Source organism: Coffea arabica, chromosome 6c (genome assembly GCF_036785885.1).
Source record: "Coffea arabica cultivar ET-39 chromosome 6c, Coffea Arabica ET-39 HiFi, whole genome shotgun sequence".
Lineage (NCBI taxonomy): Eukaryota > Viridiplantae > Streptophyta > Magnoliopsida > Gentianales > Rubiaceae > Coffea > Coffea arabica.
This window is the reverse complement of record NC_092320.1, coordinates 19099369-19123792: the sequence shown is the minus strand read 5'-3', so window position 1 is coordinate 19123792 and position 24424 is coordinate 19099369. Positions and strand designations below refer to the sequence as shown.

Below are 24424 nucleotides of genomic sequence, written 5' to 3'. Positions count from 1 at the left end.
TACATTTTGTACGAATTTGGCATGAATTTTTGGTATGTTTTGAGAAGATTAAAGCCATATTTGAACTCTTTTGGTGATAATTGCTTAAATATTGTTTAAGGGTTAAGAAATTGATAAATGAGTGGATTAATGCGTTAATTTTGTGAAATTGTGAAGGTAATTGATGTATGAAATTCATGCACAAGTTGAAAGAAATGTCAGGGTCATCCAGAGGACAAAGTATACAAGAAATTGGGAGCAAAAATGTAGAAAAAGGGAAGAAGTGAAAAACTGGAAAATTACTCAACACGGATCCGAGCTCGGATCCGTGTGTATAAGAGGGATCCGACCCCTCGTCTGTACTTCTGGCGGAGTGTATCCGAGGTCAGGACGATCCGACCTCGGATCTATCAAGGGAAGACCTCGGATCCTATAATCCGAGCTCGGATCCATTTTCAGCCCTCGGATCCGAGGCTCGGATCTGTCTCTCTCTTCAGCAAGTGGTACAGCCGTTTTTCTTTACCTTTCTCACAACTTTTCCAGCTATTTTGAGGGACAGAAATCGGTGGCACATGCTTCTGCAACAAAAGAGAAGACCAAATGAGTGTGGACAAAAGGAAACATCATATCTTTGACTTCTTTTTACAAAATCTGAGTGGAGGAAATTATGAAGTGAGAGGAATGGAATTTCTACCACATTTTATGTAGAAACACAGGGGAGAAGCCAAGAGGACCATACGTAGCTAGTTTTTCATTTTGTAACATTTTTTCTCTCTAGATAGGAGTACTTGGAGAAGCATTTTTTTGGAGAGTTTCACTTATAATCATATTGTGCAAGAACATAGCAGGAATTGGAGAGCTTCACCTTCAATTGGCTAAGCTTTCTTTTATCTTTCTCATACTTGTACTTTATGATGTTTTGCATTAATAAACTTGTGAGTTTGATTGTTAAATCATTCATGAGTAGCTAAACTCCTTCATCTAGGGAGTAGATGAAACTTATTGCTAAATAATACTAATTGAATGTGATCTACACTTGTTATATCTTGTATTAACTTGTCTACTTGTGTAGCTGTGATTACTTGTTATTGATTGATCACCAATAGCATGTTTATAGTGTTATTATTCAATGAGAATTGGTAATAACAATTGAAACACATGAGTAGAGCTTGAGTTGTATGTTCATGAAAATAGAGATACACTTAGGTGGATTATTGAGCATTTCATGAAATAAAACGGAGTAGTAGAATATTTCACCATGAAAATAGGGAAATCTATATTGCTCTAAGCCATTTCATCATGAAAATGAGACTTGGTATTCTTGGAAATAAATCTCTGGTTAAGCAAGAATAATAGCAAGGAGTAAATCCATTCATTTGTGTAGTTTATGCCATAAGTGGAATCTACATCCCTAGAATCTTCCTTAAGTAAAATTTCTCTATTTGTATTCAGTATTTGTTAAACTAGATTTGTATATCAGATTTGTAGATTACAGCATTAGACTTTCTCTGCTCAAATTAATTGTAAGTCTAAATAATAGAGAGAATAAGGGCTTAGTAATTGTTTAAATTGCTCCTCGTGGGATCGACCCGATACACATCTTGTACTACAATTGCGACCTGTATACTTGCAGTCCAACGGGTGTAAAATCGGAATTAAACTTGCACTTAAAGTAAAAACCCGTCAATGGCAAAAAGAAACAACAAACAAAGAAACAGAAAATGCACTCAACGGTACTGACTTCATTTAATTAATTATACGGAACGCTTGGTTGAAAGAAGAACTGCATTTATTACATATCACACATTTTCATGCCAATAAAGAAAATGGAGAAAATCAGACCAGCCAGAAGACATATATGTCCGTAGCTCATTCAGAGGTAAAGTTGCGGCTTCCCTGGACATTAATTATCTTTCACGAGTGGTTTCTCCTCCTTATACTCAGCGTGGTTGCCTTGATACCCCCAGAGAAAGGAGCCGGGCTTCGACTCAAAGTCTTTCATAAGTGGCTTCTCCTCCTTAGACTTAGACTCAGCGTCATTGCCTTGATACCCCCAGAGAAAGGAGCCGGGCTTTGACTCAAAGTCTTTCATAAGAGGGCCTTGATACCCCCAGAGAAAGGAGCCGGGCTTCGACTCAAAGTCTTTCATAAGAGGCTTCTCCTCCTTAGACTTAGACTCAGCGTCGTTTCCTTAATACCCCCAGAGAAAGGAGCCAGGTTTCGACTCAAAGTCTTTCATAAGAGGACCTTGATACCCCTAGAGAAAGGAGCCGGGCTTTGACTCAAAGTCTTTCATAAGAGGCTTCTCCTCCTTAGACTTAGACTCAACGTCGTTGCCTTGATATCCCCAGAGAAAGGAGCCGGGCTTCGACTCAAAGCCTTTCATAAGAGGCTTCTCCTCCTTAGACTTAGATTCAGCGTCGTTGCCCTGATACCCCCAAAGAAAGGAGCCGGGCTTTGACTCAAAGCCTTTCATAAGAGGCTTCTCCTCCTTAGACTTAGACTCAGCGTCGTTGCCTTGATACCCCCAGAGAAAGGAGCCGGGTTTCGACTCGAAATCCTTCAATGTGTTACCATTACTTGTCTTCTTCTGATTGGAAAGGGACGACTCTGCATGGTGATTGTCCTCAGTATGCTCGTTAATGACAGCAGATTGCAAAAAGTCCGTAGGATTCTTCCTTGCTTCCGTGATGCATGCAAACTGCACATTTGTGCAAATATTAACATAAAAGAAACTAACGTCAATATAGGTACGTTGATGGTAGCACCGTAAAAGATGACCCCTAGTAGGGAAGGATAGTTAATTTCCAAATACGAGCTCAACTGGCAACAGGAATATTCCTTATGTTGATTTTAAGGTTCTTGATTTGACTTTCAATCTTTCCCGGATGAATCCTCTAACTAAAAAATGGTAAATAGTGTCATATGCCATTACTCAAGTTACATTGACGTTTAAGTATGGTACCAGCATTGGTAATGTTTGGAAGTCAAGCTTTTATGAGAATAGAACTACAGAACCATCTGAAGAGCTTCCATTCCTTCAGTGGCGATGGTTAGAGCTGCAGATAAATGTGCAAAAAGGAAGAAGAATGTGTTTTCTCAGGTAGCTTTAATTCACGGGTTTCATCAGTATTCCTATACAGTCTAGCAATTATCTCATATGAACTACTACTTCAAGTACAGTATTGATTGTTGAGAAACCTTACCAGGGCAATTGAAAAGACTGCGATCAGAGTGATAGATGAAGCCATGCCTTGCCTATGAACAGACTCAAAATGTAACTTTGGTGGTGAAAAGACTCTTGGGGGCTATACGGCTATTTATACAAGGCGATAGCTAAGTGAAGCTAGCAAGGTTACAACATGGATCACGTGGCTGGTTGGTTTGCATCATGTGGGTAGGTCTACATTTTGGTCCTTGTTTTCTAAACAATCTACAGTTGTGGTCTAAAATAAATTTAGTGATTTTGTCTAGATCTACTAGATTCAATGTTGTAGTATTCAAACTTGTTAGATTATTTAATAAACTTGAAACTGTACTCAAACTTGAGTTTTTTAAAATTTTTTTAAGAGGAAGGTCTTCAAACTTGACTTGTTTATTAATTAAGGCAAACTCAAATGAGCTTTTTTATAGAATCGAGCATGAGTCGAACTTGAGTAATTTGAATTTTTTACTTGTAAATTCTAATTTTATGTTTATCAAGCCAAGTTAATGCCAAATTTGATAGTTAATCTAACACATAATAATACTTCTTAAATTTTGATTTGATTAGTTGGCAAATTAAGTTCAAACAAACTTTTATTTAGCCAAATCTGATTTGAGTATCAAGTAATTTGGTCCATTTTTCAACCTCAATAAGAAACACTATCTTTCAAGGGGTCATAATTTAATCGACTATTTGAAAAAGAACCTTCTAATCAAGCACACTTTTCATCCATATGTAATATTTGGCATTTGCTTCTGCTGTTGCCTAATCCTTCAAAGGAGGAGTTGCAAGGGATATAAAACCTACCAATTGATGGATTCCAAAGGACTTGCTTGTTGGATTATCCTCCTCCATCTGTTGGTTGTTCTGGTAAGTTACTTTGCCATTAATTTTTTTTTCCCCGTGATATACTTAATTCTCACTCTCTTAAAACGCATTGCAACATTTACAGGGAGGAACTTGTGATATTATACCCAAGGCCAAGGATAGTACTAATGCAATCAGGCTCTAGGACTTGGATGTTAATAATCCTCATCGAAATGATAAGAGACATGATGTTAATCACGTACGTCCATGAAAAGAAAACCCACATGAAACCAGGGATTCACGGAATTTAGTTCTGAAGTGACCTTTTTTAGGAAAAATGTTCCCACTATGATGCTCTTTTGTAAAGTATTACCATTTTAATCTTTTTTTATGTCATGTAAGCTCCCATTTTAAATGCAGGAAGACCTTAATTAAATGAACATGATGAACCTTCTCATGCTATAATCTTACTCAATTCATACTCAAAATTCAACGCCAAAAACCCAAATCCAAAGCAAAAAAGAAAGGGGCAACAAACATAAGATTCCACATTCGACTAATGAATTAGATATTATAATTAAGAAGTATTTTATGTTTTAAACACTTCAATCATCCAAATTCCTTTATATTACTAAACCAATAGGATTTGATTTTGGGTTTTTAGAAATAATATTATCATGTTACTCCCAGGAATTAGAGATTCTGAATTTTGATCTCCCTGTTCTCTTTTCGCTTTTTAAATCCCATCATTCCCCTACTACATTTTTTTTAAAAAAAGTGTCACTCATAAAAAATGAAAAAGAAATGCTATAATCATTTTATAATATTTTAGCATTAATCAAATCTAGAGTCTTTCCCCATGTTTACAACCTTGTCTCTTTTTCTTTCATTTTTCATCCTTGAATTTTGCTTTTTGCCTTAGCATTTCGAGTGTGAATGTGGAAATCAATAATCACAAGGTAGGAAAAAAAAAAGAATAGTATTATAGCAAAGGATATTTTCAAAAACTTCTTCTAAGATTTCTAATAATCTCATGTTGCCCACCTCTATATTCAAATATTACACTTCCATGCTTTTTTTAAGGACTCAAAATGATTATAATAAAATGCCTATCAAACTTAAAAAACACATCACCAAGAATCTTCCCATCACCAAATGCTATATCACTGTTATGCTACTTCTTTCGTATAGTTTTAATCCACCTTTTTTCACCTATTCAAGTTTTCTTATCCTGAATAAGATATTATAATTAAGAAGTATTTTATGTTTTAAACACTTCGATCATCCGAATTCCTTTATATTACACCAATAGGATTTGATTTTGGGTTTTTAGAAATAATATTATCATGTTACTCCCAGGAATTAGAGATCCTGAATTTTGATCTCCCTATTCTTTTTTCGCTTTTTAAATCCCATCATTCCCCTACTAAATTTTTTTTTTTAAAAAAATGTCACTCATAAAAAATGAAAAAGAAATGCTATAATCATTTTATAATATTTTAGCATTAATCAAATCTAGAGTCTTTCCCCATGTTTATAACCTTGTCTCTTTTTCTTTCATTTTTCATCCTTGAATTTTGCTTTTTGCCTTAGCATTTTGAGTGTGAATGTGGAAATCAATAATCACAAGGTAGGAAAAAAAAAAGAATAGTATTACAGCAAAGGATATTTTCAAAAACTTCTTCTAAGATTTCTAATAATCTCATGTTGCCCACCTCTATATTCAAATATTACACTTCCATGCTTTTGTTAAGGACTCAAAATGATTATAATAATCTTCCCAAAAGTAATAAAATGCCTATCAAACTTAAAAAACACATCACCAAGAATCTTCCCATCACCAAATGCTATATCACTGTTATGCTACTTCTTTCGTATAGTTTTAATCCACCCTTTTTCACCTATTCAAGTTTTCTTATCCTTTTTATAATCCAAGTCTCCATGTCTCACAAATTCTAGTGTTAATCATGTTTTTTAATTGACTTGTATCTCACTCTTTCCATTTGTTATCATTTTTCCTAAGACCAAAGTTCAATCAACGGCTACAAACACAAATATACGATTGTAAATTTGGCCAAAGCAATATAGCGGAAATGATTTAGGCCTGTGGCAAGACTCTTTAAGACTAGGAGAAAAACAAAAATATATTCATTGAATAATTTGATTTAAATATAAAAACTCCTTAAGGGAAATTTGAGGTATTAATATGAATTTTTTCCCTTACATCAGCTGCATATAACCCTAAAATGTTTTGGAGATCATGTGGCAATAGATGAAAATACAGAAAATTATATATAATTTACCTAATATTTTAGAAGAAATACATCCCTCTCCTGTATGATTAAAAATAAAAAAAATTGGAATGGTTTTTTCCCCCTTTTTCACCCTTTTAATACCAAGACAAAAAATAAAAAAGTGTCTTCTCCCTTTTTTCCACCCTCTTTAATAACAAGGGGAAAAAGTCAAAAAAAAATGTCTTCTTCTTTTTTTCCTCGTGTACTTATCAATACTTAAAATAAGAAAATAGAGAGATAACTCAATTTTAAAAAAAGAAAATAAAAATAATAAAGAATCCAATGTGCTTATTATTTTAAAATTGCTACTTACTCTTCACCCCTACCGCCCACTCTAACTTATTTTAAATTAATTATAATATTGGATTCTTCTTTATTTTCCTTTTTTCTGAAATTGAGTTTTCTGTCAACCTCTATTCAATTTCTTTTTTTTTCTTAATAGTTGAGAATGAAAAAAAAAGGGAACCCTTTTGCATTTTTTCTTGGTCCTCTTAGAATGAAAAAGGAGAATAACTGCGAGGTCAAATGCCTGCAAAATAATGTTAAAAAGGTAAATTGATATTAGCACTATAGTTTAAAGGGATAAAGTTATAATAACCCCCAATTTTAGTAACCTTGTTGCTAAAAAAATGTAATTCCTCTCTTTCCAGACATATAGTGTTGATGTTTACTCATCATTTCATAGTGTTTACTCATCAGTCCACAAACCAAAGTTTACTTTTGCCGTATTCTTCAAGTTATTTTAAACACAAAAAATTTGAAGATTGTTTCTAGAAACGTTACTCGTGAAGGACAACGTATTCTTTGCCAGAAACCATTACTAGAATCAGATATTAAAGCTATGTTTCTTCTGCTGTTAATTGCTTGTATGTAATTGAGATCTTCTCCACCTCGATGCAAACCTAACTGAATCCAAAAAAGTTGTATTTAAGGCACAATGATTTGATTCTGATAACGATTCTTCAGCAATCATATTTTTCCTTCAAGTCTTAAGTTGTGTCATTTGGTGGGTATCTCTGATTAATTGACTTCGTACCAGCTGTAAATAAATAATATAGAGGACTATTAATACCCTGATACTTGTCTGATCCTTATCCTTGATTTGCTAAACAATTGGGTATTGTCGTATGTGGTAGTTTCACCTCTTGATGACTTGTTTCTGGCGGTTTTAGCGTCCGTGGATAATCAATTCGACATCACTGATTTGGAGTCCAATCTTTGGTTTTTTGAATAGACTTGAGTCTTTTTTTTTTTCCTTTTTTTGGCCAATAGACTTGAGTTTAACGCTCATTGAACTCCGATCTATGTCAAGAGAGTGGGTTAGATGCATGGACTCTAGACTATATCATCTCTAAAAGTATCCTTCTTGTTGTTATCAATAATTTTGCATTAATATGACAGGCATTGATCTTTCTTAATGAACTTAGAACTTATGAATTTTGTCTGAATAGAAAATTGCATTTTTCAGTTCAATTCCATTGAGGTAATTAAGTTAATTTCACTACAAATTTTAAACTACTGCCCTTTATGTCTAGTCCATTCACATTTTGATTGGCTTCATGGTACAGATATGCACAAAAACTTCCGCAATTGTCAACCAGTTAGCATTCTTTAGAACCAGGTTCATTCGAAAGAAAACCCACATTCTACACCTTATAAAGAGAGAGGCAAAACCCAAGAATTGGAGAGTCAAATTTCATGGTTATCAGACAATGTCTCAACTGGTTGAGGTGAATATTGCGTTACACTCAAAATTTGTCACGGAAATCATATCTGAATGATTTCGTACCAACTGAAAATAATTAAGAGGACCCAATATATGTGTGATCCACGAGGTGATAGCTACATTGGAGTTTTATCAAGTGGTAATTGCACCTCTTGATAACAGGTTTCTCGTGGGTTTAACGTGTAAGGATTTATTTGATTTGGATTTGAGCTTTGGTCAATTTTCAATAATTTTGATTTGATTTGGAAAATTTTTTTTTAATATTATTGATTCTAATATTTATTCTTTAGCAATCTTTCAGATTTCCAAGTTTAATTCTTATCCCTGGAATGCATGGTTTCACTAGTGCGTCACCTTCAAGTACCTTAACTTCATTTGTTACGGCCAATTAGGCATTATCCAGTGGCAAAGTTTATCATCTTTATCTTTGAGACTTTGACCAATGTAGAACCTAATCTTTACAATCAACTAATTTTCTCCTTATCGGAGGAGGTCTCATCAGGAGGATTCACGAAGTAGGAATGAGGCAAATGCAAAAGGATGGAAAGTTTTATGGCAGCTTAGCATGAAGCATAAGCTGAAGCATTTTGGTAACCTCGTTGCTAAAAATTATGTAATTCCTCTCTTTCCAGACATATAGTGTTGATGTTTACCCATCATCTTATAGTGTTTACTCATCAGTCCATAAAGCAAAGTTTACTTTTGCCGTGTTCTTGAAGCTATTTTAAACACTAAAAATATAAAGATTGTTTCTAGAAACATTACTCGTGAAGGACAACGTATTCTTTGCCAGAAACCATTACTAGAATCAGATATTAAAGCTATGTTTCTTCTGCTGTTAATTGCTTGTATGCAATTGAGGTCTTCTCCACCTCGCTGCAAACTTAACAGAATCCAAAAAAGTTGTATTTAAGGTACAATTTGATTCTGATAACGATTCTTCGGCAATCATATTTTTCCTCCAAGTCTTAAGTAGTGTCATTTGGCACCAGCTGCAAATAAATAATATAGAGGACCTATTAATACCCTGATACTTGTCTGAACCTTATGCTTGATTTGCTAAACAATTGGGTATTGTCGTATGTGGTAGTTTCACATCTTGTGATCAATTATATCTTGCTAAACAATACTGACACATCTTTTTTTTTTTTTTTTTTTTTTCAAAACGACAAAACTGCAAAGAGTACATAAGACAACTACTGCCTAACATAAGGAATTGCTTGGCTGTCTAGACTTATCAGCGCCTTAATCCGCCGCGGAAGTGATTCCTCCCCCGTAAACAGGGACTCCTGACCCAATTGCGCCGAAGCAAGCGCATCGGCGACCATATTAGCCTGGCGGTAAATATGACTCAACGGCGCCCCCATCTCGCGGAGGAGTGCCCGAATCTTCCTGAGAACGTTGCAGAGCGGCCAGCTCGCCAAAGCTCCAGAGGAGACCATCCGAACGAGAGATTTCGAGTCGCTTTCTGCTTTAACCCCCGCTAACCGCCGCTCCTGACAATGCAGCAATCCCGTAAGAAGCGCTAATGCCTCTGCGTGAACCACACTGTGGACCTCCCCAAACTCCTTGTAAAAAGCAAATATCACCTTCCCTGCGCTGGACCGGACCACGCCTCCCCCAAACGCCCCAGCAGCAGTGACGCTGGCATCCGTGTTTAGCTTTAGGCATTGACTAGGGGGTTTGGCCCATACCACCAACCGGGGGCGGCGTCTCCTTCCCGGTATACTTCTCCCTCTAGCCCATACACAATCGCCATCTCCCAGGAATGCCCTCCCTAATTTATGTGCCTCCCCTAACTGTTCAATGAGATTCCCTACCTCCCTTAAAATATGATCTGCATGCATCTTCGCCCCCTCGAACCTTGACTGATTCCTAGCGCGCCACATGAACCAGAGGGTCACACTCGGAATAAGAGCCCGAATATGGTCTGCTCCGACCAGCCGGTGAGAGGAACCACGCCATAAGCAGCGAGGGCACCCCTTGTATCCCCTCTCGCGTGATTCCAAACTGTTGGAACAAACGCCCCCAGACACTTTCAGCCACCGGGCCCGACACAAACAAATGCCCAACTGTCTCGCTAGCCCCTTCGCAGCAAGAGCACCTAGACCCCAGGTGAACGCCCTTCCGTTGCAGTTGTTCATCCAAGGGAACCCACTGCCTCACCAATCGCCAAACAAAAAATGAGATCTTCTTTGGCAAAGCAGTGCCCCAGATGTACCTGCTAACCATAGACGTACTCCTCTTTTGCCGAAGTGCCTCCATTGTCGCCGAGACCGAAAATTCTCCCGACGCCGATCCCTCCCAAACCATGTGGTCCTTTAAGTCAGGGAAGATTTGGAGCTCCAAGATCCGTGCCACGTAATGTTCTGGAAGCCAGCTCTTGAGACGGGCGACATCCTACCCACTCTGCAGGTACAGCTCTCCGACTAACACATCTGGCGTGTTGGACAAACCCAGGAGCTGGGCCAGGGGTAGAGCTGTACACCAGCGATCCTGCCAGAAGTCAATCAAGCCTTTGCCCAGACACCACCGAATCCGGCCCTCAGCGAAATCCCGAATCTCCAACAACCGCCTCCAGGATGCTGGCGGACGGTCTACCCGAGCTAGCACCGGGTGCACCCCTCTAATATACTTGCAGTGCATAAACTCTGCCCAGGCCGAGTCCCTCCTCCGCAGCTTCCACCATAGTTTGCAAGAAAACGCCCATAAGACATCTCCGAAAGCCCGCATGCCTAATCCCCCTTCTTCAACCGGGAAGCAGACTTTCTCCCAAGCCGCCCAGTGCACCCGCTTTTCCGTAGTGTTGCGGTCCCATAGGAAAGCGTTACAGATCCTGCCTAGAGCTACCAGAACCGCATTTGGAGGCTGCAGTACCTGAAGTAGATGCAGCGGAATAGAGCTAAGCACATGGCTGATGAGAACAATTTTGCCCCCTGTGGATAAAAGCTTGGAGCTCCAGTGGAACAGTCTCTGACGTAGTCGCGTTAGCAGCCCATCGAACAGCACGCAACTCACCCGCCCCTTTGTCAGCGGGACCCCGAGGTATCTGATAGGCAGTCTTTGTTCTCGAAATCCGAGAGTGGAAAGCACCAACTGTAACTGCTCCGGAGATGCCCCTGATGCCGGACAAAAGGAGCTCTTGCCGATATTCACTTTCTGACCTGACCAGGCTTGATATTGCTCTAAGAAGAGCTTAATCGCCGTCAACGCGTCACCTGAACACCGCGTGAAAATCATGATGTCATCCGCAAATGCTAAGTAGGGCACCCGGGAGCCCGCCGAGACAAAAAATCTAGACTCCCTCGCCAAGAATAAATCATGAATCCCTCGTCCTAAAAACTCAGCCACAAATAGGAATAACGCTGGAGATAGCGGGTCCCCTTGTCTTACCCCCCTAGATGACTTAAAATACCCTGCCGGCTCGCCATTAATAAGAACCGAGAACCACGAGTTGGAAAAAGTCCGGAAGCACAAATCTACGACCTGCTCCTGGAACCCAAATTGACGAAGCATGAAAAGCAGAAAAGACCACTCTACCCGATCGCACGCCTTCTCCATATCCAACTTCAGAATCAGGTTCGGATCTTTCAGCCGTCTGTCCAGGTCTTGGGTCATCTCCTGGGCCAACAAAATATTATCTGAGATACCACGCCCTGGGACAAACCCCGTCTGCCACGGTGAGATGATGTCTGGAAGAATTCCATTTAGTCTGGATGCCAAGATCTTCGAGATGATTTTGGAATTAACGTTGCATAGACTAATAGGCCTGAAGTCTCGCCACTGACATGCACCCTCAACCTTTGGCACTAGCACTATAAGCGAACTAGACCAACCCTGTGGCTGGCTCACCCTTCTGAAGAAATCATGTATTGACTCCACTAGGTCGTCTTTGATAATCTCCCAACACTTTTGATAGAATCCCACGCCAAAACCATCAGGACCAGGGGCGCTGTTCAAATCCATCGAGAAGACCACCTCTCTGATCTCCTCAGCGGAAGGCACTTCTCGTATCCTGTCATTTTGCACACTACCCACCGATGGAATTGCAAAAGGAAGATCCGGAAAACCCCCTCTAACTGTTGACTCCGACGTAAATAAGTCTGCGTAGAATTCCGTTGCAGAAGTTTTAATGTCCTGCGCCGCGTCGAGCCATCGGCCCTCCGCATCCTTAATTCGCGCAATAAAGTTTGGATTCCGGCGCTGACGGACCACCGAGTGAAAGAAGGACGTGTTAGCGTCCCCATCTCGCAGCCACCTCAGTGCCGCCTTTTGCTTCCAGAACTCACATTCGATTGCCAGCTCCCTGTTATATGTAGCCCGAGCCTCGTGAAGGAGAGATCTAGAGACCGCGTCCCGACTCCGATCATACTCCGCCTCCCGCAACCTGTAGTAGCTCTCGGCTATCTTAACTCGGGTGGGAATGTCACCGAAAGTTTCTCGATTCCAGATCCGCAGCTCCTCCTTCACCTTAACAAGTTTATTGAAAAAGCGATTCATTCCCACCCCTGCCACCTCCCTTTTCCAGGCCTCTTGAACCAAAGGCAAGAAACCAGGATGTCGGGCCCAAACATTAAGAAACCGAAAGGAACGTGGAGATCCCATTCTTGGGGCGCATTTCACCAACAGGGGTGCATGGTCAGACCGCCCCCTTGCTAGATGAGAGACCCTGGAAATCGGGTACGCCAATGCCCATTTGACGTTGGTCAAGGCACGGTCCAAACGCTGCCAAACCGAGCCATTTGTCCAAACAAATAGTTTCACAATTTGAATACAGAATCCAAATCATGTGATCAACAATCAGAAATGTAAGAATCTATATCCAGAAACCATTATTGCACATAATAAATTGTGGGTGCCTAAGAAAGGCACACACTTTTTGACTAGAAAACCGATCAAAAAATGAGCTTGCGGACCAAAAGGATACTTTTCTTGCGTTATATTTGATGGACTATTTTAACTAATTCTAATTTTGATGGACTAAAAAAAGTTTTTTTCTGAAAACTTAAGGGACCAATTTGGCAATTTTCCTTTTAAAATATAATCTACATGTGTAATATTAATAGGAGCAGGGGTTGATGGGGTATCACAAGTTTTATTTCTCACAAGTTTGCTTTTAATGTAATTGAGTTGGAAAATAGTGTGACAAAAGTTGAAATATGATTTTATTGAGTTAAAAAATGGTGTAATAAAATATGAAATTCCTAAATACCCGAAATCAACTAGAAATACAACTTGGAAGACCTCGAAGCGAGATCATGGGACCACTTTAGAACTAAACATGTAAATCCAATCTAAGAAACAATTATTAAATTGTAAAGATTGAAATGCACAAGAAAGACATAGTCTAAAAGAATCAAAATCCAATCTAAGAAATAATTGATAAATTACAAAGATTGAAATGCACAAGAAAGACATAATCTGAAAGAATAAAAAATGTTTGAATAAGATTAGAATCCAAATCCAAGAGATCGATAACCACCAGAATCATGTGATCAAGAGGTGCAGCCACTACATAAGAAAAACTGTATCCTTCATCAATTAGGAAACACCATACAATTATTTTCTATAAAACTTCCCAATAATTACAATCTAAACCAGCTCATAGTCTCACAAAATATATAGTTAAAAACTCAATTTTCTTTATTTAAACCCAATTTCTGAGCAGGTCCAGTAAATGTCTGTTCAACTCAATTGTTTAACTCGGACTGAACCACCGGACCCTCGGTTCAATGTTTAGAATCGGTCAGTCCGTATGGTTTAAAAACGCTGTTATATGGTGATAGAAAATTGGCAGGCACGGTGGATAAGAAAACTCTCGTGAAACCAATGCGTTCGGATTTTCAGCTACATATCTTTATGGGACAAGATTCAGAGAGCTAACGTATTTCACAGCTGCCATACATTTCTGAACCAATCTTTCATGGGAACAGTAAGGACGGTCCCATATATAGAATAAAAGATCCAATAATGAAGGATGGCTTGACAAATATGACAGCGCTGTAACTTGGTTAATCAATGGGATCGCACGATGGCAGGTGGACACTAATGTCAGAGCCTTACCTGATAATCGGAAATGACAGACACTGGCGACGGCATGGAAGAAAGGAACGGCTGAACAAGTGGTGAGGTGTCAAAATAAGTGATTTAAATGAATTTAAATGGTTATAATTTATTTTTTTATTTTTTTTTACATGTTGTCTGATAAAAAATAATGGCATCTTATTGTTATTAGATTGATAATAAATTCAAATTATTTGTTTAATATTTGAGTTTAAATGATTCGAGTTAATCTACTATCTATTAATTAAATGAGTTTAATTGGATATCCATTTAAATCTATTTCAAATTAGTGGGTGGGTTTAAACGGGTTATTGGGGAGCGATTTTGGACGAATCAACATAATGAAGTTTGTGATTGACACTCTAAATATAGGATACCCCTCCAAAAGTATTTGAATAAGATCGGAATCCAAATCAAAGAGATGGACAGCCACAATTATGCGAGCAAGAAGTCCAGCTACTACATAAGAAAAACTCTATCCTTTATCAATTGGGAAACACTCAATTCTTTTATCCACTCATGAATCACCAATTATATCTTTGATTAATTTTTTTTTTGTAGATGCGATTTATATTTTCTGTAAAAATTCCCAAAAGTTACAATCTAAACCGGCTCATAGTCTCACAAAACATGTACTTGAAAAAAAAAAAATATATATATATATATATATATATATATATATATATAGTGGTTTCACGTGACCTGGCCAAATTAAGACCCTATCAATTCCGTTGTTACTATCAGATATATAATAGAGTACCATATCTTCTTGCACTCTATCCAAAATATGGGTCTTTTGTCTTGAGTTTTAATTTACTCTATTATCTGTTTGTCTTTCTTGCACTCTATTAATCTAAGAAACAAATTATTAAATTGTAAAGATTGAAAGGCACAAGAAAGACACAATCTGAACCAAACGAAGCTATTGGAAGAAGATTGGATTCTGATCAGCAACCAGAATCATGTGATGAAGAGGTGCAACTATCATTTAGAAACACTCTACCAACTCGTGAATCACCCAGTTATATCTTTGATTATCTGTGGGTACGAAATATTAAGTCAATTAAATGTGCATAAGGATTCATTATAACTGGTGATTCTAAGGATTCATTACTCACATAACCACACATGTGAAAGGGCATGATACTAAGGATTCATTACTCACATACTAAGGATTCATACTCACATTACTCACTTTAACCTCTTGACTCCTAACCTAAATTCGATTGTGCCGATGTCTCAACTTGAATTTCAAAACTCTGCCATGTATTAGTCCCAAAAATTGTCTACATATCAATCAATGTATGCACGGATGTTTGCCATTTTACCATAGTGAGAATAAAATGTTTACTTTTAAAAGAATACATTATTGGTGGTATCTATATATTTAACTCAAAATAAGAGCAATGCCGATCACAAAATTAAATTTTTACTTCTTTCGTTCCACTAAAAATGTCATTCATTTTTGTATCCTCCACAATATTCATCATTTCAAAAAGGTTCACATGCTCGTTATTTTTACTATTTGTCTACTCTTAATCATTGTCTTTTTGTGGATCACATGTAGTAACCATTCAGATGTTGAATTTGCAAGATAAGTTGAGAAGACAAGAATTAATATACTATTCTTAACAAGCGAGATTTTCATTAGAAAATTTGTTTTGTGACTGATAGATTATAATGAAGAATTATCAGTTGTTTCAACCTCCTCCTAGGACTTGCTTAAAGTGACTAATTAGTGACTAATTAGGAAGAGATATGCACTTGTTCACCAAGAAAAAATAGCATTCTAATCCAGTCTCCTGAAAATTATAAAACATTAGTAGCATACGCGTTCGAGATGCTCTAAGAAATCGAAGCATATAAAACTTTGATTGTCAAAAGTAGCGCTACTACACCACGGAGTTTTAATCGAATACTGACGATCAAACATGAGGCACACGAATTTAGTGATTTCTAGTATTACACATTGAGCAAGGTGACTTGAGCTAAACAACTAAAATGCTGAAAGAGCTCTTGGATATTACTAGATTGAAGAAGTAGATGGAACCAATACAAAGTTCACTTCTGGGAAGAAATGGCAAACAGGGGCAGTGCCTGGTTCGATACCAAGCAGTCGGAAGGAAACGTGATCATGGTTCCATTGGGAGGTATCCATGTGACATATTGCAATAGCTTCAACCCTATCACAATTCTCTCCAGATAGAACAGTCCTGTACGAACGATTATCACCCTGCTGATAGTGGCAATAGAAAACTATGAAAGGATATTGCATGGTGTGACAGGCAACCACCTTTAGAGTTGAAATTCGTTCAGGAGCTTCTGTGATTGTATAGTTCTGTAATCTAGCAGCATTAGATTTTGCGAGGTAATTGATAAGTGACTAATTTACGTAATAATTGTATAATATTTTATATTATTTTTAGTCACTTTAGTTATATTATTGGAAGAATATGAATCATTTTGGCTATAATTGGTGAAAAATGCTTTTAAGTGATTAAATGAGGTTTTTATCACTTTTTAGTGGATTTTGTGTATTTTGACAGTTTTTGACACATTTTCGTATTTCGGCTATAACTTGAGCTAAAATGATCGGATTGGGATGATTCTTGAACTAATTTGAAGATAAGAGATAGATCTACAACTTTGGTGAAGACATCTGAATCCAGTTTGAAGGTTTTCCAGGTCAAAAAGCCGAAGTACAGAGTCAATTGCTATTGGTCGAAACTGGAACAAGGCATGGAGCAGGCAAGGGTATTTCAGTCATATCTCAGCCTATACAGATCCAAATGAGGTGATTCTTGATGCATTGGAAAGATAAGTCAAAAGGCTACAACTTTCATGTTTTAGACATGAGCTGGTTCAGCCTCTAACATCAAGAAAAGATCAGTTGAAGTTGGGCCAAAAACAGAGCAAGTGATCCACACTCGGATCCACTATTCATCCGAACCCTCGGCTGTTTCTGGGTTAGTGGATCCGAGCTCGGATCCATACGGATCCGAGGCACTGTAGCAGCTCGGATCACTGTAGCAGCCCAGATTACTGTAGCAATCCGGCCGGAATTTGGCCGGATTTGTGGCCGGATTCCTGGCCGGATTGTGGTCAGAAAAGGCTGCTATGTACGCGTAAAACTCAATTTCACCTCCACCAACTCACATGCGATGCTATACATGTGAGAAACATTCCCAGCTGTAAAAGGGAGATGTAATCCTCATTTCTGGACCACCTTTCATCATTAAAGAGCCAAATTCGTTGCAAAAGAGAGGAGAGAGAGCAAGAGAAGAGGAGATAGCAGAAAAATAGAGAGTGAGCTACGGGAGAAAGCTTGAAGCTGCAGAAATGTAGCTCTTTCATCTCCCTAGTATTAGTTTAGCTTAGTATAGAGTAGTGTAGCTTTTCCATTCTTGTTTATTATCTAGATTAGGATGAAGATGGAGGATGAAGAAGGCAAGGAAGAAAGCTCATGTGACAAGGGTTGTATTCCTTCAAAACTCTTTATCTTTTGTATTTGATTCCAAGTTTAGTTAATATACAAGTTCTGAATTTTGTGTTCAATATGTGTGTTTAAAGTTTAAGCCTTGGGTTTGGTTGAACTTTCTATGATTGTTAGTGTTTATTATTTGGTTATTTGACTGCTATGATTTGAGCAAGTTATTTAGCACTTTGGCTTCTTAAATCATGATTAATCTAGTACCATTGATTGTGATTATCTAAGGTGTTGTTTCTGCAATGAAAATTGAGATTTAACACTAGTTCAAGAAGTGCTAAACATAGGGAGTACACTCACGAAAGTAGAGGTGCACTTATGTGGTTTTTAGTGATTCATTTCATGTAATTTCATTGAAGAAATGAACTTGTAGCTAATTTCATAACCATGAAAATAGGTATGGATTAGTTATGAGTATAGTTGATTCACTACGAAAGTAGGTTTCACATGTTTAAGGAAATTACACCATAACTAGCCTAGATGTAGTATTCAATGATCCAAAAATAGCACTTGCATGAGTAGTTGAGGATACCACAACCTAAGGAGCTTTTATTTGTTATTTTGTATAATTTCAGTAGGTTAAATTTGTTATAATTCATTGATAGTCTAAATAATAGAGAAGCTTTAGTAATACCGGTAATTGTTCACTCTTCCCTGTGGGATCGACCCGATATATACCCTAAACTACTAGTTGACCTGTATACTTGCAGTGAACAGGTGTAATTCGGTTTTTTAACTTGTACGTATGTAAAATATCCCGTCAGTAATGCGTTGATAAAACTTCAATATCGGTATTCAATCCAAAGATCTTTCGTGCAGAATCTACCAATGACTCGTAGGATGTGGCACAAGCCTTGGATTCTCCCTTGATAGGCTTAGTCTCGCATGCTCGGAGTGTATGTTGCATCACTTGGGCCTTGCGAGATCCTTGAGCGAATGAAAAGTGTTGAAGAATTTGTGGGAGTTTTGCCAATGAAAAGGGAATAGCATCGGCTTGTTCTCTAGGCCAGAGATAAGGAGAGGACAAAGGACTAGGATCTCCGTCAGGGAAAAGGATACTCATTGTTTTGCCTAACTTGAGATCATCTAAAACGAAAAACATGGTTTTTCTTGCATCTATCTGATGCATCATGTGGGATGACGAAAGAGAAGGATGATGCATTGACTTCTTTTCATGTACGTGAGCAACATGATGTGTCTTATCATTTCGATGAGGATTATTAGCATCAATGCCGTGGAGCCTGATTGCATTAGTACCACTATCCTTGGCCTTGGGTATGATGTCACAGGCTCCCTGTACAGGTTGTATAGTGTTGTAAGACAGCGAGAATTAAGTCCACAGAATATAAATCACAAAAAACAATTAATTGCAAAGTAACTTACCAGGACAATCAACAGATGGAGGAGAACACAAGAAGCAACTGCTTTGGAATCCATCAGTTGGTAGCTATTATTTCCTTTGCAAGTCCTCTTTTGAAGGTTTTCACAAGACAAGAAGCAATAAAACATATTTATATATATGGATACAATGAAGCGTGCTCGAGGAACTCATTCTTCTTTAACATATTATAATTACAATTTTACCCCTTGAAAATTACATCTTGATTTTCTAATGTAATGTCTCATCTTGGCCTATGTTTTTAAAATGAGTTTGTTTTGGAAAACTAGTTTTTATACTTGGAATCTATAGTAACAAACTCCAAAAATACTCCCAAAATCACTACAAATACACATCTCAAATGTACCTAACAAAAATATATTAAAAAAAACTACCAGCCATTTCTTCTTCCATTCACTACCGATCACCACCACACGCTGCCACCACCACTTCCCTTTCTTCACCACCACCACCATTCCTCCCCCTTCCCTCCTTCCTCCTCCTGAATCTCCTTCTTTATCCCTCCCCTCGCCTCCCCTCCCTCCACAAGAAAGATAATTTTGCAAGTGGTACACCTATGGGTCATTGCATCAATTCCACAGCCTCAATAGGGATCTGCATCCAGTATGGATCAATCTTTTTTTTTTTAACAGACAATATGGTGGGTCGATCTGGAATTTATTCTTTTCGAGTAAAATGCACAAAACTTGCCTATGATTTGCGCGTTATTGAACCCCCCTTCTCATTCAAAAATATCCAAAAGAATTTATTGGTTTAAACTGATAGGTAAGATGGATGAAAACCTTCTATATTGATATAGAGAAAAGTTGGAAATTCTTGTACTACTTTTACTTTTAGGTAAAAAAGGTTAATTAAGGGGCTTAATTATAATTTCAAAAAATTTATATTCTTTATTAAAGAAAACAGTAAGTTGAAGGGTAGAATTACAATTTTGAATATTTCTTTCCTTAAACCTAATCATCTTCATCGATCCCCTTAATACGGTAACTCACAACTTGTGATTCCCACCGCAACTTAATTTTTTTTTTAAAAAAATTTTCCATAAACACCGCTGCCTCCTTGGCAATCTTTTTCCAATGTTTTTCAGAACCGGACCGGACCGGCCAATTCGATTGGTTGAATCGCGAACCGGACATACCACTGGTCCGGTCCAGTATTAAATTCGAAAGTTAATGCAAAATCACTAGAAATCGGTCGAACCGTATGAACCACAAAAAATTGTACAAACCGTAATCGGGCGGATTTTTAATTCAAACAAAATGTCAAGAATATAGCTACGCAAGTTCGAACCTCAGTTTTCATGTTCCTATAAGACACTCTTACCACTAGACCACAGTCAAAGGACAAGCTTAGTTTGACTAAAAAATATATTAAAAAAATGAAACCCTAACATTAAGAAAAGAAACAGCCGATGCACTTTTCTTTCAAGTTTCAATCCATCTCTTTCTTGGCTTCAGGCGGCCACCGGCTCTAGTTCACCTCTTGAATTTTTTTTTCAATTTTTTCTTCTTAACCATTTCAAACCCAAATATCCACAACAAAATTTTCTCAAGCCTTCACCTTTATCACTATCATCTTTAGCAGATTGTAGACAAATTGGAAATTTCAATTTTCACAAGATATTTGAGACTCAAAAGCTTTTCCTGTTTTCCATCATCTTGGTAAGTTTATTTTTTCCCTTTTCAAGGTTTTTGTTTTCTATATTATTATCTTTAGCCAAATTTTTTGCATTTCCTTCTTTTTTCCCCCAATTTTCACCCATTTCCCCTAATTTTTGTTTTATTTTTATTCGATTAATTAAGGATGAAATTATGAATCATTAATTATTTTGCAATCATATTTGGAGAAGCTATTTTTTGGATGAAGTACCAAATTAATAAAATTAGACATGGATGAAGTATCAAATTAATAAATTTTGTATCAATGATTGTTCTATTTTTTCTATGCTGTTTAGTGTGTTTTTTTTTTTTTTTGCTTTTTCTATGCTGAAGTAATTAGTCTACCGAATGCTCATTCATCTTGAATTTTATAGGTTTCATTGAAGCAACAAAATTAAAGACATTTTAAAGTTGACTTGTGAAAGTTGTCAAACAAAAGCTTAAAAAAAAGTGCCAAATCGGACCACATGTTTGTATGCCTTGGTAAATCCGTAAATGGTAACCTCAAGACCACATGTTTAGTAGCAATTTAATTTTTATGTGTTTAGCTGTATCTTTGTTTTTCAATTTTTTTTTTTTTGAGTTTGAGTGATAAGTGAATATTTAACGTACATCTTGTACAAGTTTGGCATGAACTTTTGTTATGTTTTGAGAGGATTAAAGCCATATTTGAACTCTTTTTGGGGCTAATTGCTTAAGTGTTGTTTAAATAATCAAACTTGCTAAATGCGTGGATTAATGCTTTAATCTGTGATATTTTGAAGGATATTAACATGTGAACTTCATGTACAAGATAAAGAAAGAGCAAGGATCATTTGGAGGATAAAGTACAAAAGAAACTAGGAGCAAAAAAAAAATAAAGAAAAAAGGAAGGAACCGAAAATCTGGAAAATGGTCACATGGATCCGAGCCCGGATCCGTGTGCAACAAGATTGATCCGAGCCCTCGTCTGTACTTCTGGAGTAATGGATCCGAGGTCAGTTGATCCGAGCTCGGATCCATTTGAGAAAGGTCTCGGATCCGCAATGATCCGAGCTCGGATCCGCAATGATCCGAGCTCGGATCCATTTGAGAAAGGCCTTAGATCCACAATGATCCGAGCTCGAATCTTACTGAAGCCGTCGGATCCGTGGCTCGGATCTGTCTCTCTCTGTTGCAAGTGGCATAGCCGGTTTTCTTACTTTTCACACAACTTTCCAGCTATCTTTGGTGAGAGAATTCGGTGGCACATGCTTTTGCAACAAAAGGGAAGACAAAATGAGTTATTGACAAGTCAAAACAACATATCTTTTGACTTTCTTTAACAAAATCTTAGTTGTTGGAATCATGAAGGAGAAAAAGGTGCTTTCCACCACCTTTTATGCAGAGAAACAGGGAGAAGCCAAGCATCACCATACGTAGTTAGTTTTTCTTCTGGAAAACAATTTTCTCTCTAGCTAGAAGTTCTAGAGGAAAAACTTGGAAACTTCACTTGTAATCATCTTGTACAAGATATAGTAGAATTTGGAGGGCTTCATCATTAATTGGCTAAGCTTTTCTTTATCTTTCTTGTACTTGTACTTTATGATGTTTTATATTAGTAAACTTGTGAGTTTGATTGTTATATCATTCATGAGTAGTTAAATTTTTTTATCTAGGGAGTAGATGAAACTTATGGCTAAATGATATGAATTGAATGTGATTTACACTTATTGTATCTTGTATTAACTTGTCTATTTGTGCAGTTGTAATTACTTATTGTTGTTTGATCACCAATAGCATGTTTATAGTTGTTATTAGTCAATGAGAATTGATAGTAACAATGAAAAAATATGAGTAGAGCTTGAGTTGTATGTTCATAAAAATAGAGGTACACTTAAGTAGATTATCTAGTATTTCATGAAAGAAAACAAAGTAGAACAAGTATTTCACCATGAAAATAGGGAAAACTGGACTGCTTTAGGCCATTTTATCATGAGAATGAGATTTGGTAATATTGGAAATGAATCCCTGGTTAAACAAGAATAATAACAAGAGGTAAATTTATTCATTTATGTTGTTTATGCCATAAGTGGAATCTACATCACTAGATTCAATCTTGAGTGAAATTTTTCCATTTGTATTTAGCATTTATTAAATTGGATTTGCAAACAGTAGCATTATAATCTTCTTGTTCAGATTCATTTTAAGTCTAAATAATAGAGAAAATAAGGGCCTAGTACTTGTTTAACTTGCTCCTTGTGAGATCGACCTGATATTTGCCTAAAACTACTAAGTGGCCTGTATACTTGTAGTCCAACGGGTAAAGTTCGGAAATAAACTTGCATTGATATAAAAATCTCGTCAAGTTTTTGGCACCGTTGTCGGGGAGCGGCAATATTAGGGCCTAATCATCTCTATTAATTTAGATATTTCCATTGTTTTTATTTAAATTGTTTATAGTTGATTTTGCATTAATTTAGCTTTTGACAATTAAAGCTGCATAATTTCTTTTATTTCTATTTGTAGTGTATGCACCAAACATATCGAGAAGTTGCACCTTTCGATCTAGAAATTGAGAGGACAATAAGGAGACAAAGGAGGCATATACTGCATCAAAAGGAACCAGAGGTTTGGCAGCCGATAGAGGAAATTTTGATAGAGCCGCCGTTTGAGGAAGAAATGGTGGAAAACGAACCAAATAGGCGAGCTCTACGAGATTTTGCTTTACTGGGGACACAAGGATCTCAAACTAGCATCGCAAGGCCAACGGTAAATGCTAATAATTTTGAAATTAAACCATCACTGATTCAAATGGTTCAACAATCTAAATATGGAGGTAATGCTACAAAAGATCCAGATTTTCATTTGTCAACATTTCTTGAAATCTGTGATACAATTAAGTTTAATGGTGTTAGTGATGATGGAATTAAACTTCGATTGTTTCCATTTTGCTAAGGGACAAGGTCAAGGTTTGGTTACAATCTCATCCTCAAAATACTTTTACTACTTGGGCTGAATTAGCTAAGGCTTTTCTTAATAAATTTTTTTCACTTGGAAAAACTACTAAGCTTAGAATAGATATAACTAGTTTCTCTCAACAGGAAGGAGACACATTGTATGAACTTTGGGAGCGCTATCGGGAATTGCAACGAAGATGTCCTCATCATAGTTTACCAGATTGGCTAATAGTCCAAACATTTTACAATAGTCTCACCTATCCAACAAACATGCATGTAGATGCGGTAGCGGGAGGAGCATTGATAGGAAAGTCAGTCGAGGAAGTTCAATAATTGATTGAAAAAATGGCTGCTAATAACTACCAATGGACCAATGAACGAGGTAATACAAGGAGAGCCACAAGTATGCTTGAAGTAGATACCTTGAATATAAAGATGAATAATGTAATTAATATGCTTAATAGGCATGTTAGTTCTAACTCTAATCAAGGAGTAGTAGTTGCATGTTATACTACTTGCGACCGAAATCATGATGATTCTATGTGTTCTAGCAGCGAACAAGTTCAATATCTCAACAATTACAACTGTCCACCCCAAAATAATCCATACTCCAATACCTACAATCCAGGATGGCGTAATCACCCGAATTTTGGATGGAATGATCAAGGGAACCAACAAAGACCAGTTAATCCACCGGGTTTTCAACCAAAGCAACCACTTCCGGAGTCCAAACTAGCTTAGGAATTGGCAATTGAGAAGCTGGCAAATGTATCAAATGATAAAATTGAAAAGTTAACCAGTGCCACTACTCAACGGTTTGAAAGAATTAAGGGAAGGATAGGCCAACTCACCAATATGTACAGGAATGTTGAGCTCCAATTAGGGCAA

The 24424-nt window shown here is 37.3% G+C and overlaps 2 protein-coding genes and 1 non-coding gene across 3 annotated transcripts; all 3 read right to left on the bottom strand.

The window, feature by feature from the left end:
- Positions 1-1750: 1750 nt before the first annotated feature.
- On the bottom strand, positions 1751-3340 carry LOC113692007 (uncharacterized). The gene is made up of 2 exons (XM_027210340.2): positions 3186-3340; positions 1751-2680 (listed from the first exon to the last, which is right to left on the bottom strand). Exons 1-2 carry the CDS (start codon positions 3228-3230, stop codon positions 2237-2239), a joined length of 489 nt encoding a protein of 162 aa, XP_027066141.1. The 5' UTR covers positions 3231-3340; the 3' UTR covers positions 1751-2236.
- Positions 3341-18175: 14835 nt separating this feature from the next.
- On the bottom strand, positions 18176-19026 carry LOC113693098 (BURP domain protein USPL1-like). The gene is made up of 2 exons (XM_027211678.2): positions 18945-19026; positions 18176-18855 (listed from the first exon to the last, which is right to left on the bottom strand). The coding sequence occupies exons 1-2, from the start codon at positions 18996-18998 to the stop codon at positions 18322-18324; spliced, it is 588 nt and encodes a 195-aa protein (XP_027067479.2). The 5' UTR covers positions 18999-19026; the 3' UTR covers positions 18176-18321.
- Positions 19027-23644: 4618 nt separating this feature from the next.
- Positions 23645-23751, bottom strand: LOC113694411 (small nucleolar RNA R71). The gene has a single exon (XR_003449362.1). It is a non-coding gene; the product is annotated as a small nucleolar RNA R71 (small nucleolar RNA).
- Positions 23752-24424: the final 673 nt, after the last annotated feature.